General features: G+C 36.1%; 1 protein-coding gene across 7 annotated transcripts in view; it reads right to left on the bottom strand.

Annotated features, from left to right (window-relative positions):
• Nucleotides 1–15,572, bottom strand: part of LOC110800697 (uncharacterized) — a 46,351-nt gene that overhangs the window by 12,248 nt on the left and 18,531 nt on the right. For 6 of the 7 annotated variants that reach the window (XM_022006006.2, XM_022006007.2, XM_056828940.1 and 3 more), the window contains 3 exons: nt 13,588–13,728; nt 13,370–13,417; nt 1,751–1,879 (listed from right to left, as the gene is read on the bottom strand). In XM_022006006.2, coding sequence (XP_021861698.1) covers nt 1,751–1,879; nt 13,370–13,417; nt 13,588–13,728 — 318 coding nt within the window. Of the gene's footprint in view, nt 1–1,745; nt 1,880–2,185; nt 2,222–13,369; nt 13,418–13,587; nt 13,729–15,572 lie in introns of those variants that run through there. The other variant, XM_022006008.2, reaches the window with a different exon arrangement.

The following is a 15,572-nucleotide window of genomic DNA, read 5'->3' as shown; positions in this document are numbered from 1 at the left end:
CTATTTCACCATACCAATTGTGTGGATCTCCATTAGAAAAGATGTTTTTATCAATGATGATAAATCACGGTCAAAGATTGTGTCGTGTTATGGGACTCGAGCATAAGCAAATTCATTAACATGTATACGATAGTTCACATGTTCGAATCCCTCACCTCCATCTGTCATTTGTATTTTCCTTGTGGTTCATTCGCATATAAGTGATCTAATCTTAAGAAATTGCAGCCGGCTCATATATTTACGATAATTTTTCTTCATCTTAAAAATTAATCATGTACTAAGAAGTATGCTAATTGGATGAGAACTTTTCTGCGCTCGTACTTTTAGTCATAAATATTTATAGATTCTCTCATTAATTCATCAAAAGTTTAGTACTTCCTCCATTCCAAACATCTTTTCCCTCTGAAAATGATTTAATGGAAAATGATTTCAGTAAACACAGTTGTGAAATAGTTTTCCTTTTTTTAACTCCTTACATTAAAAGCTACAGAGAAAAGGGAAAACGGAAGTGGAAGGGAGAGGATGGATGGAAGGAGATAAAAGGAGGGGTAAGGAGTAAGAAGGAAAATATGACATTATTTCCTTACAAAAAGGAAAATATTTTCCACTCTTGAAGAGCTATTTTCCACCTTCGAGAAAAGTGTTTCCACCCCTTACAAACCAAACAAAGAAAAATAGGAAAGTCATTTTCGTGGAAAATGTTTCTCATCAAAATAAACAGAGCCTTAAATCGTTCCTTCAATTACATTTCTTGGCTTCATTTCTATCCGGAAAATAATCCATTTTACCATCAATTGCACAACCTATAAGGCCACGTTACCCTACATCTCTCCTGCCAAAAAAGGATCCACTCTCTCCGGTTTTCCGCTCGGAACAACTACATTAGAAGGGAAGTTCAATGTGGAAAGGAGGGAGTAACTTTTAACCGTGATAAAATATTCACTACCGTTTGGTTATTTTACTTCGAGTATGTATGAATTATCAATTTAAAAGTTCCATCTTCATTTGCTTATTCTTTTTCTTTTCCTAACGCTTTTTTTGGTAGAAAGGAGTGGGGAGGAAAAGAAGAGAAAGGAAAATAAACATATGGGTCCCTGTGTTTGGTTCCAAAAATTAAATTGGATTTGATGGGAAAGGAAGGGGAAATAGAAGGAAAGAATCATTAATAAATTTTCCTTTTCCTCTCCTCCCAAAAGTGGGCGAATTCGGAAGGAAAGAGAAAAAGATTTAAACCTGTCAAATGATTTTCCTTTCTTTTCCTCGCACTCCTTTCCATCAACCAAACAACAGAAAATAAATTAAGTTTCCTTTCTCTTCTTTTTCTTTCTCTTCCCTTCTTTTCTCTTCCCTTCCCTTCCCTTCCTTTACTAATTTGTACCAAACAAAGATGTCTATTCTTTCTTACACTCCATATGCCTTGAAAAGATTTCCAGTTTTTCGATTTGATAATGTCCCAAAACAAGGTGGACTTTTTAAATCTAATCTAAATTTGATTACCTATGATTATCCAACTTGACATTCTACACTAGCTTACTTTAGAAAAATTGTCATGACAATTATTACCATACAACTTAATAGATATGTTCATTTAATTTTATTGACACAAGGTAGAAATTAATTATCTTGCATGCCAACTAAGAGGCGAAGGAAAGCAAAAGAGAAAAGTTGGATCAAAAGGTCTTCCGGTCATACAAAAACAAGATCCATATTTTGTGATTAAAGACTTAAAGTAGGAGTGTAGGATACACACCTGATGGATGTTGCTTGGACCTACGCACTGTGCGAAATCACTGCCTTCTAAAGATGAACATCTTCCTAAACTATCCCTGGTAGAGCTTGCATGAGAGCAGTATTCTTCGGGGGATTCATTGATCTTATCCTGAAAATATATCAATTCACTTAAAATCCAATGCCGGTCAAGTGTTGCAAGTAACTAGGAAATTCCAATGCCGGTCAAATGTTGCAAGTAGCTATAATAAATTAGTAAAATAATTTTGTCCAAGAACAGGTTAAAAAACGTTCCATGCGGTGAGCCAGCATTAAAACGAGGACATGATTTTTATCACGGTGTCCTGTAACGGGGTTTAGCAGAACAACTCCATAACCCGTTGTTCCTATTAAAAGCATCAGTAATTCAATTAATCAAGCTCTGAAGGGGTCTATTTGAAATTACATACAACTTTACCGTTTAAAAGAGATAATAGGAAGTTCCTTTGACATCCTGAAACAATAACGTAAAAAATTATTTGGAATGAGAAAATTAGCAGTTTCGGAGAATTTCTTAAATGTGTTTAATTCTACATATGTCCTCCTCCTGGATTGGGCTCACATGATTGCAATTGGGATATGAATTAAATAACTGCCATTTCTTATCAGTACTTATTTCTTCCTCGCACTTCTTTTAGCTAGACAAGTTTAGTCCACTTACCTTTACCAGGACCCTGATTCCAAAAGATCATGTCATTTCAATCAAACCACAACAAGCCCAACATCGCCAAGGACGCTAAAAACCCTTCTTCTTTCGAACCTCACATAATTTACTTATGTATGCTCTGAAAGAGTACCAAGATATACCCGCTTCATCAATAACAATTTACAACATCTAATGCCATCCTAAGACGGTCCTTATTTGAGCATTTTTTGGTCAATGCCTATGAAAAAGGAGAGTAGAATCGTTGGGATAAGCTAATGATGAAAGAGGACAAAATAAAAATAATGTGAAGGATGTTTGGTGATTTTATCTCTCTCGTAGACATCACCACTATAGTTCATGGAGTGAAGGGTCAATGTTCTACTATATAGGCAACATAGCAACGTGTTTGAAGGTTTATCTGAAGGGTGGATTCAAAATTCTACTTTAACATGTATCTTATCAGGAAGAAGCAAGCCTATCAATTTACAATGAAGTTAGCCAATCAACTTAAGATGAAGTTCTCTTTATTGTAAGAAATTTTGAAAAAAAAGGGGAGGGCTATTAGTTATATGCCTATATCATCAAAAAGTAGCTTGCAGCTCAAGATTTTAAAAAACTCCTTCCCATAATATAGTTGCTTTCTTTAGTCCAGGTACATGGTCACAAGACCAATTGAGTTATCCACGAACCATATGAATATGTCTAGATTTTTTTTGGGGGTGTGATGAGTGACATTTATGTCACTCCTAGGGGTAGTTTTTAGGTATTTTTCTAGCCAATTTTATTATATATTTATCTAATTTATCATTTTTAGCCGTTATTTATTTTATTTTATATTTTATAGCTTAATTAGCGTAATTAGTGACATTTCTTTGTTTTTAGGCCTTAATTTCGTAATTTGTTTGTTTTTCTTGTTTTTATAATTTTATATTTTAATTATTTTAGTTTTCATTTTAGTTTTCTAAATTTATTCCTATTTTCTATTATATTTAACATTATTATTATTATTATTATTATTATTATTATTATTATTATTATTATTATTATTATCTTTATTTTGTTTATGTAGGTCCATATTGTTCGAAGGTCAGTCAAGAAAAGTCAACGGCTTCAAAAGCAACAAGATGCCAGCTTCCTACTCTCCTTCCTATCCTGCACCACACTTTTGGTTAACCTACACCCTCCTCCTCTCACCTCCACCACGCAGCAATTACAAACCAAGGCAGCCCCCAGCTCTCATCAAAACAGTACCACCGAGCATAACCCACCTTCAATTCCAACAGCCACGGCTGCCACTATTGCAGCTCGTCCTTCATCTCACAACACCAACCCACACCCCTGCCCTCATCCAATTCTCACCATCTCACATACACCAACAACACTACAACTGGCCACCTCAACCCAATTCGCACAAAACCCAGCAAAAAGACAATCAAAATCAATCAAAATCGAACCCGGAAAACAGAGTAAAATACAGAGCAAAAACAGAGGAATTGGGTTCGTCCGAACCCGTATTTATGTTCGACCGAACCCAAAATTTAGAGTTCCTGATTGTATGAGGTTCGGTCGAACCTCAATGGAGTTCGCCCAAACCGACAAAAGTTCGCCCGAACATCACAAGTGTTCGTCCGAACCTATTTAGCGCTCAAATTGGTACGGAATTAATGATTGCACGTGACGGTGGTGGTGCTAGCTTCTTGGATTACCGCCGTACAACCCGAATTGGAAGGCTACGATTGAGTTGTTATTTGGGTTGCTCGATTGAAGGAAGATAAACGGTGGTGATGTTGATTGAAGGTTGTGATTTGAGATGATGATGATTGGTAATGATGATTGATGGTGATGATTGGATGATGGTGGGCGTTGGATGATGGATGCGATTGATGGTGATGAGGGTGCTGCGAAGAACGGAGGAGCGAAGGAAAGCGCAGCAAAGAACAGGAAAACGAATACGAAGAAGGAGATGAAAATGAAAATGGGCCTCATTGAAAGGAAAATGACGGGAGGGTTACCAAAGTGGGCTTCCTCCTCTTTTATTTCTTTTTCTCTTTCTCTTTCTTTTTCCTTTTTCTTTTCTTCTTTTCTTTTTCTTTCTTTTTATTAGTTTTGGATTATTCTTTTTGTTGGATTTTTGTTTTCTCTTTTTTTTACTTTTTATTAAGTTGGAGTATAAATACTTAAGGTTGAACCAATTTTCAGAACCATGTACATAATTAGTTTAGTTCTCTCAATTTTTAGGGTTTTTCCTTAGTTTTTATTGGTGAGAGAAAATGAGAAATAATCATTGAAAATTGGGGCTTTTGAAATTCAAGTGTGGCAATTTGTATTGAGCAACCAACAATCAATCAATGAGAAATTTCTATCTCTCTCTTTATTTATTTCTTCATTTATTGCTTTATTTTTTTTATCGTTTTAATTAGTTTAATTGTTTTTGTTTATTTTAACGATTCATGTTTAGATTAGTTGTTATTAATGTTTAGAATCATGTTTTTAGTTGTTAATTTATATAAATTTTATATTTTTATGTTGATGGAGTAGTTTATTGGTTAGGGTTTGGGTGAAAACCCAACATTGATTGGTTTGGGCATTTATGATTGGACTTTGGTATTTTTCATGATTAAATTGTTACATGTTTGAGCATTCTCAATACTTGTTGCATTCAAATTAGCTACTTGGGTGTTGCATGATTTCTTGAGGTAGTCTAGTTGGGTTGGAAAGGGATTAAAGACCTAGCCTTGACTATTTGGTTGAATTGGACTTTGACTTACCCCGGGATGATAGTGTAGAACGGGAGTTCATGCTTGATGCTTAGGGAAATTGCTAGATACCGGGAGGTGGATGTAGCTACTCGTGAATTCAACGTTCATACATGTGGTGTTCATGTTCTATCCTCTATTTCACGTCTTTTGGGCTCGTTCCATGATTCGTTGTTGTTTGACCCCATTCCCTAACCTCGTTTGTCCTTGGTAGTTAGTTTAGTTGATTTAGTTTAGTTGGTTAGTTGACTTTTCAAAATCTCATTCCGACCTAGCTTATCGATTTATTAGCATAAATTAGCGCACCTTAGTCCTTGTGGATTCCGACCCTTGCTTACCGCTTTACTTATGTTTAGTGGTTAGTTTAGGTAATTTGTTTGATTAGGAGAGACTAGTAACGACCTAGTTTTCCCCCAGATCAAAATGGCGCCGTTGCCGGGGACTACGGTTTGCATTAGTTTGTGTTAGCTAGATGAGTCTAGGTCATTGTGCATAGTTCTTTCTGTTTTTCTTATTTATTTGTTTTATTTGGAAAAATTCAAAAAAAAATGGCAAGTTTCTCGTTTCCTCAATTTGAGCGTGAACCGTTTTGGAGGTATTTTGAAAGACTTGAGGAATCTCTTGGAAGTGATCATAGGTTTGATTTGTGGGAGTTATGTGAAATGATTTATGATGGTCTTAATGAACTTATTAGGGGAATGGCTGAGAATATGTTTCATGGTGAATTTCGGGCTAAATCATTGGATGAAGCTTGGAATTTTTATAATTGGTTAGCTAGAGATACCTATGATTGGGAAATGACCAATCATGGGACATGTGTTAGGGATTTTCATGTTTCTAATGTTGATTCTAGTTTTTGCATGAATTCCCTTGAAATGTCCCATGCTTTCAATAGTGAGCCAAATATGCATGATTCTAATCCCGTTTCCCCTTATTCTCATGTTGATGAGTTGCATTCTAATGTAAATGTTTTTGATGCTTCTTATCAAAGTCCTTCAATTATTTGCAAGAATTCGCATGATCTCCCTCATATGCTTGATTGTGACTCTTCTTCCTTTGTTGATTTTCAAAATTCTAGGCATTCAAAATCATCGGAACCTAACTTAAAGCTTCTTCTTGAGAATTACATCAAAGAGTTTAATTCTAGGGCCAACCAAATAGCCGATCACACGACCTTTCTTGAGGCTAAAATCAATGCTATTCGGGAACCCATAGACCATTTTGCTATTATTGATGATGATTTGATGAATATTGAGAATGAAAATCAATTGGGAAAGAGTAGTCTAAATCTTGATGGTGGTTTTTGGGATGATGAAGATGAGGAGCATGATGTTGAGGAGAGTGAGGTAGCCTCTTTTGGAGATTGGTTAGTTGAGGGTGTAGAGAATCATGAGCCCTTATTGATTGATAATTCGATTCTTGAGTCTCTTACCCCTATCTCAAGTGACCTTAATTTCACTCCCTTTCCGCTATCTTTAGAGCACCCATCCTCTCGTATCCCCCCTTCCTTGAGTGAATTCTTTGGTCAATGTGAAATTAAGACATCTCATTTGGTGGTTGAGGATGTTTTTGAGGCGAATGATGGTGATTTGGAAGAAAATTCCTTGTTTGAGGACCCTTTGGTCGAAAAAGCTTATGTTTTGAATTCTTGTGATGTGGGAGAAGTTGCTTGTGAAGCCCTTGTTTCTACCCCTTCCCCTTATGTCCCATTTTCAAGAAAGCTTGGCCTAGTTCCCTCATTTCCCATCTCATACCCTTTTTCTTTTCTCAAACCACCTCCATTAGATGATAATCTTGCTTCCATTGTTCTCAAAGTGCCTAATTCGATCATGTTTAATGAAAAGAGTGAGATTGCCCCCCAAAAAGAGTTTGTTGAGGAGAGTTTGCCGATTGTTTCTTCTTTTTCTAATTCTTTTGATTTTTCTTCTTCTTATTTTCTTGTTTTCCCTTTTGATCCTACTTCTTTTCGGCATCCTTCTCCTTGTTGGCATAGAATGGCACTAATATTTGTGCATGCTTTTCTTTTGAGCATTGCATATGTTTTATTCCTTGAAATGTGTGCCGATGCATTTGACAAACTCTTGCGATCTTTGTCGGGTTATTTACTAGAAAGGTCGTGCTTGGGACCTTAAACCAGCCTTTCTCGGGAAGTAACCCGTGTTTTATTGCTTTCATTTTCTTATTTCATTTGAATTTTACTTGATTTTTCTTTTCAATTCTTGATTTTGTTTTAGGTGCTTAAGCGGAATAAACGTTCATTCTCGATAGCATATGGAAGCAAAGCACACATTTGGATAAATTTGACTTAAAATGGAGAAATTGGATCATTTGCGGGTATTTACACCCACCTACTATCCGGTAGTGTCCTTCCTCTCCCTCTTTTTATTACTCCATGGATTGATTGGGCGTATGAATTGTTGGGGCATGAGGTTGGATGGTTGAAAATGTTGATTTGGTTGCCTCTATTTCTCTTTCACTAATGTGTTGTGATTTGTGGAACTATGTATATTGGTTGAATGCGTGTTTTCTTTCCCCCCCTCCCCTCCCTTGAGTATTTGTTTCAAGCATTGAGGACAATGCTTAATTCTAGCTTGGGGGGATAGCTTTTCGCTAGCTTGGGGGAGGCATCATTCTTTTTATTTCTTTATTTTCTTTTCTTTAATAAAATTTAAAATCCAAAAATATTTTCTTTATTTATTTCTTTTTATTAATCTTTTCTTTCAAACTTTTAAAAAAATCAAAAAAATCCAAAAAAGTTTAGAAAATCCAAAAAAAAGCCTCAAGTGATTGAATAAAAGCACAAAAAATGATTTGCTCGTCCAAATGAAGAATCTCGATGATTTTTAATGTGGATTCCCTTACTTGTCATTTGGATAATTGAGTAGATGTATTTCCGTTGGATATTTGCATGTGTGAGTTAGGGCGATTAGGGATGGCTTAATATTTGTTGCTTGAGTCTCTACTTGAAAAAGTTTTCGATGATTCTAAATGATAAGCTTTGGTTTGAAAAGAGTTAATTTTGTTCTCTTTTGGATATTCTTTGCTACCTTAATTCCCTTTGATGCACTTCATTCCCTCGAATAAGCTATGCTAAGAGTTAATTGGATTGTAGAACAAAAATATTGTGATTAATGTTTCGAGTCCAATAAGTGGTGCATTTGAGCCCACAAGGCGAAAGCCTAAGAGTCAAGTTCGAGTCAATAAGTGGTGCCAATGAGCCCGCAAGGCATAATAATAAGCCTATTAAAGTTCGCAAAAAGAAAAAAAGAGTCAATAAGTGGTAAATGCCACAAGTCCTTGAGAAAGTGGGTTAGTTTAGATGATTGAGTGGGAGCTTGAAGATTTATTAAGTAAAGTTTTCCCTAGTGATGATGAATGTCATTGCGGCTCAAGAATCGAGACTCTAGACCCATTACTCAAGTCCCTTAATCTTACAATCCAAGATTCTCTTAGCAAAAGTCAAGTTTGGGGGAGTGAATGTGCATTTTAGGTGGTTGTGATCATATTTATTCATTTGAGAACAATTTTTGACTTTTGGATGCCTTAGTGAGCCTAATTGATGATTCGATGCTTTGATTGTGATTCTCTTGCACCTTAGATTAGTCTATTCCTTATATTCCTAATTCATGGATGCATCTTGATGATGGTTATGCTTTGAAAGTTTGTTTAAATCGACCATGTTTGGTGAACCATGCTTGATGAGATGACTTTGGGTGAAATGTCTTGATTGTGCTTAATAAGAGTTATGGGTTAATCTTGTGGGAAACCCTTGCGAGATCTCACTCGCCCTCTAGAGCGATTTAGGGGTTTAAAGAGCTTGTTGCATGTGCTTAAATGCAACCGTGATTCCTACGACAGTGAGTTAGTGTATATTCTTATCCTTGATTTTCTTTATTTTCGTTTTGTTTGAATAAATCTCATTCTCTCCGTTTTCATCTTGTTTTGCTTGAGGACAAGCAAAAGCTTAGCTTGGGGGAGTTTGATGAGTGACATTTATGTCACTCCTAGGGGTAGTTTTTAGGTATTTTTCTAGCCTATTTTATTATATATTTATCTAATTTATCATTTTTAGCCGTTATTTATTTTATTTTAAATTTTGTAGCTTAATTAGCGTAATTAGTGACATTTCTTTGTTTTTAGGCCTTAATTTCGTAATTTGTTTGTTTTTCTTGTTTTTATAATTTTATATTTTAATTATTTTAGTTTTCATTTTAGTTTTCTAAATTTATTCCTATTTTCTATTTTCTATTATTATTATTATTATTATTATTATTATCTTTATTTTGTTTATGTAGGTCCATATTGTTCGAAGGTCAGTCAAGAAAAGTCAACGGCTTCAAAAGCAACAAGATGCCAGCTTCCTACTCTCCTTCCTATCCTGCACCACACTTTTGGTTAACCTACACCCTCCTCCTCTCACCTCCACCACGCAGCAATTACAAACCAAGGCAGCCCCCAGCTCTCATCAAAACAGTACCACCGAGCATAACCCACCTTCAATTCCAACAGCCACGGCTGCCACTATTGCAGCTCGTCCTTCATCTCACAACACCAACCCACACCCCTGCCCTCATCCAATTCTCACCATCTCACATACACCAACAACACTACAACTGGCCACCTCAACCCAATTCGCACAAAACCCAGCAAAAAGACAATCAAAATCAATCAAAATCGAACCCGGAAAACAGAGTAAAATACAGAGCAAAAACAGAGGAATTAGGTTCGTCCGAACCCGTATTTATGTTCGACCGAACCCAAAATTTAGAGTTCCTGATTGTATGAGGTTCGGTCGAACCTCAATGGAGTTCGCCCAAACCGACAAAAGTTCGCCCGAACATCACAAGTGTTCGTCCGAACCTATTTAGCGCTCAAATTGGTACGGAATTAATGATTGCACGTGACGGTGGTGGTGCTAGCTTCTTCGATTACCGCCGTACAACCCGAATTGGAAGGCTACGATTGAGTTGTTATTTGGGTTGCTCGATTGAAGGAAGATAAACGGTGGTGATGTTGATTGAAGGTTGTGATTTGAGATGATGATGATTGGTAATGATGATTGATGGTGATGATTGGATGATGGTGGGCGTTGGATGATGGATGCGATTGATGGTGATGAGGGTGCTGCGAAGAACGGAGGAGCGAAGGAAAGGGCAGCAAAGAACAGGAAAACGAATACGAAGAAGGAGATGAAAATGAAAATGGGCCTCATTGAAAGGAAAATGACGGGAGGGTTACCAAAGTGGGCTTCCTCCTCTTTTATTTCTTTTTCTCTTTCTCTTTCTTTTTCCTTTTTCTTTTCTTCTTTTCTTTTTCTTTCTTTTTATTAGTTTTGGATTATTCTTTTTGTTGGATTTTTGTTTTCTCTTTTTTTTACTTTTTATTAAGTTGGAGTATAAATACTTAAGGTTGAACCAATTTTCAGAACCATGTACATAATTAGTTTAGTTCTCTCAATTTTTAGGGTTTTTCCTTAGTTTTTATTGGTGAGAGAAAATGAGAAATAATCATTGAAAATTGGGGCTTTTGAAATTCAAGTGTGGCAATTTGTATTGAGCAACCAACAATCAATCAATGAGAAATTTCTATCTCTCTCTTTATTTATTTCTTCATTTATTGCTTTATTTTTTTTATCGTTTTAATTAGTTTAATTGTTTTTGTTTATTTTAACGATTCATGTTTAGATTAGTTGTTATTAATGTTTAGAATCATGTTTTTAGTTGTTAATTTATATAAATTTTATATTTTTATGTTGATGGAGTAGTTTATTGGTTAGGGTTTGGGTGAAAACCCAACATTGATTGGTTTGGGCATTTATGATTGGACTTTGGTATTTTTCATGATTAAATTATTACATGTTTGAGCATTCTCAATACTTGTTGCATTCAAATTAGCTACTTGGGTGTTGCATGATTTCTTGAGGTAGTCTAGTTGGGTTGGAAAGGGATTAAAGACCTAGCCTTGACTATTTGGTTGAATTGGACTTTGACTTACCCCGGGATGATAGTGTAGAACGGGAGTTCATGCTTGATGCTTAGGGAAATTGCTAGATACCGGGAGGTGGATGTAGCTACTCGTGAATTCAACGTTCATACATGTGGTGTTCATGTTCTATCCTCTATTTCACGTCTTTTGGGCTCGTTCCATGATTCGTTGTTGTTTGACCCCATTCCCTAACCTCGTTTGTCCTTGGTAGTTAGTTTAGTTGATTTAGTTTAGTTGGTTAGTTGACTTTTCAAAATCTCATTTCGACCTAGCTTATCGATTTATTAGCATAAATTAGCGCACCTTAGTCCTTGTGGATTCCGACCCTTGCTTACTGCTTTACTTATGTTTAGTGGTTAGTTTAGGTAATTTGTTTGATTAGGAGAGACTAGTAACGACCTAGTTTTCCCCCAGATTAGGGTGGGGGAGGGTTGTGATAGAAAGAAAGTTGTGTTTGTAACAAGGTGGGGTGTTTTTTCATGCGTTTGGACAAAGGTTACATGGTACGGGAGAAAAACCGCGAAACCCAACCATTGCGAATCGGGTAGCCCTTGAACAAAATGAAAAACAAAAGAAAAGCGAAAACTCATTCTTCTATGCTCTCTCCCTCCTCTAACCTGCAATCAATAAAGTTAATGGCCTTCCTCTAGCAAGGGAAAAACCTTTAGGGATTTGGGTCATAGGCTCGTTGACACAAGTAGCAAGGTTCAGCGAATCGGTTCGTGTTCCACATGCGTTACAGAAACGTAAGAATCCGGTTCGTGGAACGTGGGTCCGTACCACGTTCCCTGTAACACTGGTTTAGACTTAGAATAATGGGATATAACAAGGTTCACTCATTTGCTGTAGCCTAAGGATTCAAAATCTGATGTATGGCTTCACGCACCAACTCACGATTTACGGATAGGTATAGATTGATTTAATTTATCTTCACTCACTAAACAAATCAATCTAGGATAGATTCAGGTTTCACACGCTTGCAACTAAGGTTTTATGCTTAACTTCACTCACTAAACAAATTAATCTTGCTTAGATTCAAGATTCACACGCCTGAAACTAAGGGTTCTATGCTTAAGTCACTCATCCAACACTAAGAGAAATCTGGCAAAAAATATGTTCCAAATTAAACCCAAGCTTAATAGAGTCCTAAAAATCTTAGAAAAGACCCAAAACAACCAGCTATAAAAGATAAAGTTCTACGACTAAAACAAATCCTAAACAAAGTAGAAATCAGTTTTCTACAAGGACAGACAATCTGAAAATCAAAACAATTCTAAAGTGCCTAAAACCTGGAAAACCTACCCCAAGTAGGATAGTATAAACATGTAAGCCAACTCTAAACAAACTCTAAAAAAACTCTAAACAAATTCGGACACGGAGAGTCCCACTAGGAGTAGAATTCGTCCACGTTGCCTTGGCTCCAACGAAAGACGAATCCTCCACCTTATTCTTGCTTGCTCTCCAAGTAAAAGCGCACGTGAAGGGAATCACGCAATCCCATGCATCGTCATGCATCACAAGGTCTATCAAGACAAGGGACCGTGGTGTTTGCAATTTGCGGATTATATGGTTCTAATGGATAAGACTTAAGGTGGTGTTAATGCTAAGTTAGAGCAATGGAGACAAATACTAGAATCTAGAGGGTTCAAATTTAGTAGGAGCAAAGTTCAGGGATGGGTGTGGCAGAGATGGAGTATGTTTGGTATGTACGAGAAGTGGGAAACGCCATCATATTGGGAGGAAGGTTGGCGGATATTGAGGATGAGATATGGGAGAATCAATTACGATGATTCCAGCAAAGACGCTCTAGTAAGGAAAGTGTAGGGTTAGGGTAATAAAGATATCAAGCACAATCGAGGAAGGCCAAAGACAACGTTTATTGGGGGAGTTAAAAAGTTCATAGAGAAAGTGTGCTTGCAAGATGATACATCATTAGATCAAAGTGACGGAGAGGACGATTTTTGTGGATGACCACATGATATAGATTACCGGTTCATGCATACGACCCTATCTCTTTGGGGAAAAGGTTTTGGTTTAGTTGTTGTGTAGAAAGCTAGAATGTGTAAGCTTTATAATGCTGATGATTTATTCATTTTTGGTCCACACACTCCACAAATCATTCAAGTCTCATCTATTCCTTTTCAATGACAAAAACAAAGTGGAGAGAGGACAAAAAGATTGAAATAACACCAAAGACAACAAAATTACATAGTACCTGGAGATACCCATTAGCTGCACATATGTCTTTATTAGACATCACGTCCTGCATTTACCACCAGCAAAATGTTAATGGTCAAACCCTTTCCCATTAAGATAAGAAAACTTCGCAGATGCATAAAAAAATATTCCTTATACATTTAGTTCATTGCTAGAAGTTGAGAAGGATGGATATCACTAACGGAAGCTGGAACTAGGATCAAGAATTATACATACATTTGTGCCCAAGACTGGTACAATTTCAGAGAGCATATCTCCAACAGATTTAGCAGTTGAAAAGCTGGGCAGAGCAGAAGATGAGCTTGCAGCATCAGTACTCGCAATATGAAGATTAGATATTATCTCATACAGCAGCCTCTAAAATAAGGAAAAAATGCACACATGTTAGTTCTAAACTAAAAGAAAAAGAAGACATAGTTTGTTCCAAAAAGCAGTTTTGATCAGATGCACTAGTCTTGTAATTACTAGTTTTACACTTTTACTACAAATACTTCCTCCACTCTTTTTTAATCGCTACATTTCCTTTTTATGGAAGTTCACTATTAATTACATACCCATATTTGGTATATTTTTTTGCCATGAATTGACATCTTTTCCCTTTCCATGTGATTACTCCCTCCCTCCCTCCTCCCTTTATGCATATTTCTTTCCCTTAATCTTTCTTTTGCTTACTCTTATGCAAAGGAGGTGTCATCTAGTAAAAAGTCTGTAGAAAAAACTAGTAGACCAAAATAATGGCATCTACAAACTCAACAAAAGACAAAAAATACTTCATAAAACTAACAATTCAACTGTCCAAGAAAGTATTATTCAATTTAGGAGTACACGGAAACAATGCCACCTTTTTTAAAACTACAAATATATCTAAAGCTTTTCTACACCAACCATATTTCCAGCCTACCCAACCAATCTCTTCATACTTTACCCAACCAATCACTTCAAACATTAGTCTTTTGTCAATGTATTTATGATTTATGCACGTGAAAGTGCTTAATATTTGAAGATGTATATAAGACAACTCACGGTATATTAACATTGAAAATAAAAAAAATTAGAGCATAAAAGAGTAAGGGTACTTTAGATATTTTAGGTGGACACCAAACACCTCAAGACGTGGCTTATACTTGTCTAATAGAGATTAAAAAAAAAGTGATAAAACAGCATATCTAAAGGCACCGAAGGTGTCGCTGATATAAATAAAACAACCCTGTTCCGCACTAATCATGTTATCTGCATTAAAACCTTTACTAAAACTTTATTAGCTACTATAAACTGTTATCAAACTGTTATATGGATAAAATTGAGTTAACACATAAAATAATATTATGATTATTACTAATTTTAGTCAACCTGACTGTGTAGCACCTCTTATTCCTATAAAAAAAATCTACAAGATAAGCTTCTAAAGAATATTTCTTAAATATCTTGAACTATAAAGATAAAAAGGATCATTTCCATTCGTGCCACATCAACATTCACCAAATGCACACTTCCACGTCATCACAACCAGTACCATGATCACGATTTTTTTTTCTTTACCCGAGTCCAAAAAAATACAAGTGGTGATCAACATGAATTAATAGACTTCAAACATGCAACCAGCACATAAGAGAGCAAGATAAAAAATTTAAAAAGAACAAACTGTAATTCCGTTATAATCTCACAATCACCACTCATCAAACCGTCACTCCCCTGTCCTTTCTTTCTTCTCTTCACCCTTCACCTCATTTCCTATGTGTTTTGCATGATCTTCAAGGATTACTTTACAGCAAGGGTGGCAAAAATCAGCAGGGACCTTACCCTCATCTAGCTCCAACAACAACAGAGAGGGTGTACCTGTTTGTAGCCAGTAGTTTGGGTGCAATGACTTTGAGTAAAATGTCCACAGAGAAGCAAATCTGGATGAGAAGGTTTTGACAAGCAAAAAGAGGGAAATTCAATTACCAATTATAGATTTAACTTCATTGTTAATTTACCCATATTTTGCAACCTTTCCTTTAACTAGTGAACTTGTGATAACAAGGAGCGCATAGCACCCACCCTCGACAAAAATAAAGGTTAAATCATTCTATAAATATTTTTGGGAATTAAAATTATCTTATATGATTCAGTTTTATTATTTTACAGGAATTATCTCCATTCCCTTTTGTTTGCCCCATAAGAGTATGTTTACCCATATTCTGAACCTTACCTCGAACTAA

The sequence above is a fragment of the Spinacia oleracea genome, chromosome 5, assembly GCF_020520425.1.
Source record: "Spinacia oleracea cultivar Varoflay chromosome 5, BTI_SOV_V1, whole genome shotgun sequence".
Lineage (NCBI taxonomy): Eukaryota > Viridiplantae > Streptophyta > Magnoliopsida > Caryophyllales > Amaranthaceae > Spinacia > Spinacia oleracea.
Note: the sequence above shows the minus strand (reverse complement) of the source record. Positions and strands in the feature narration are given on the sequence as shown.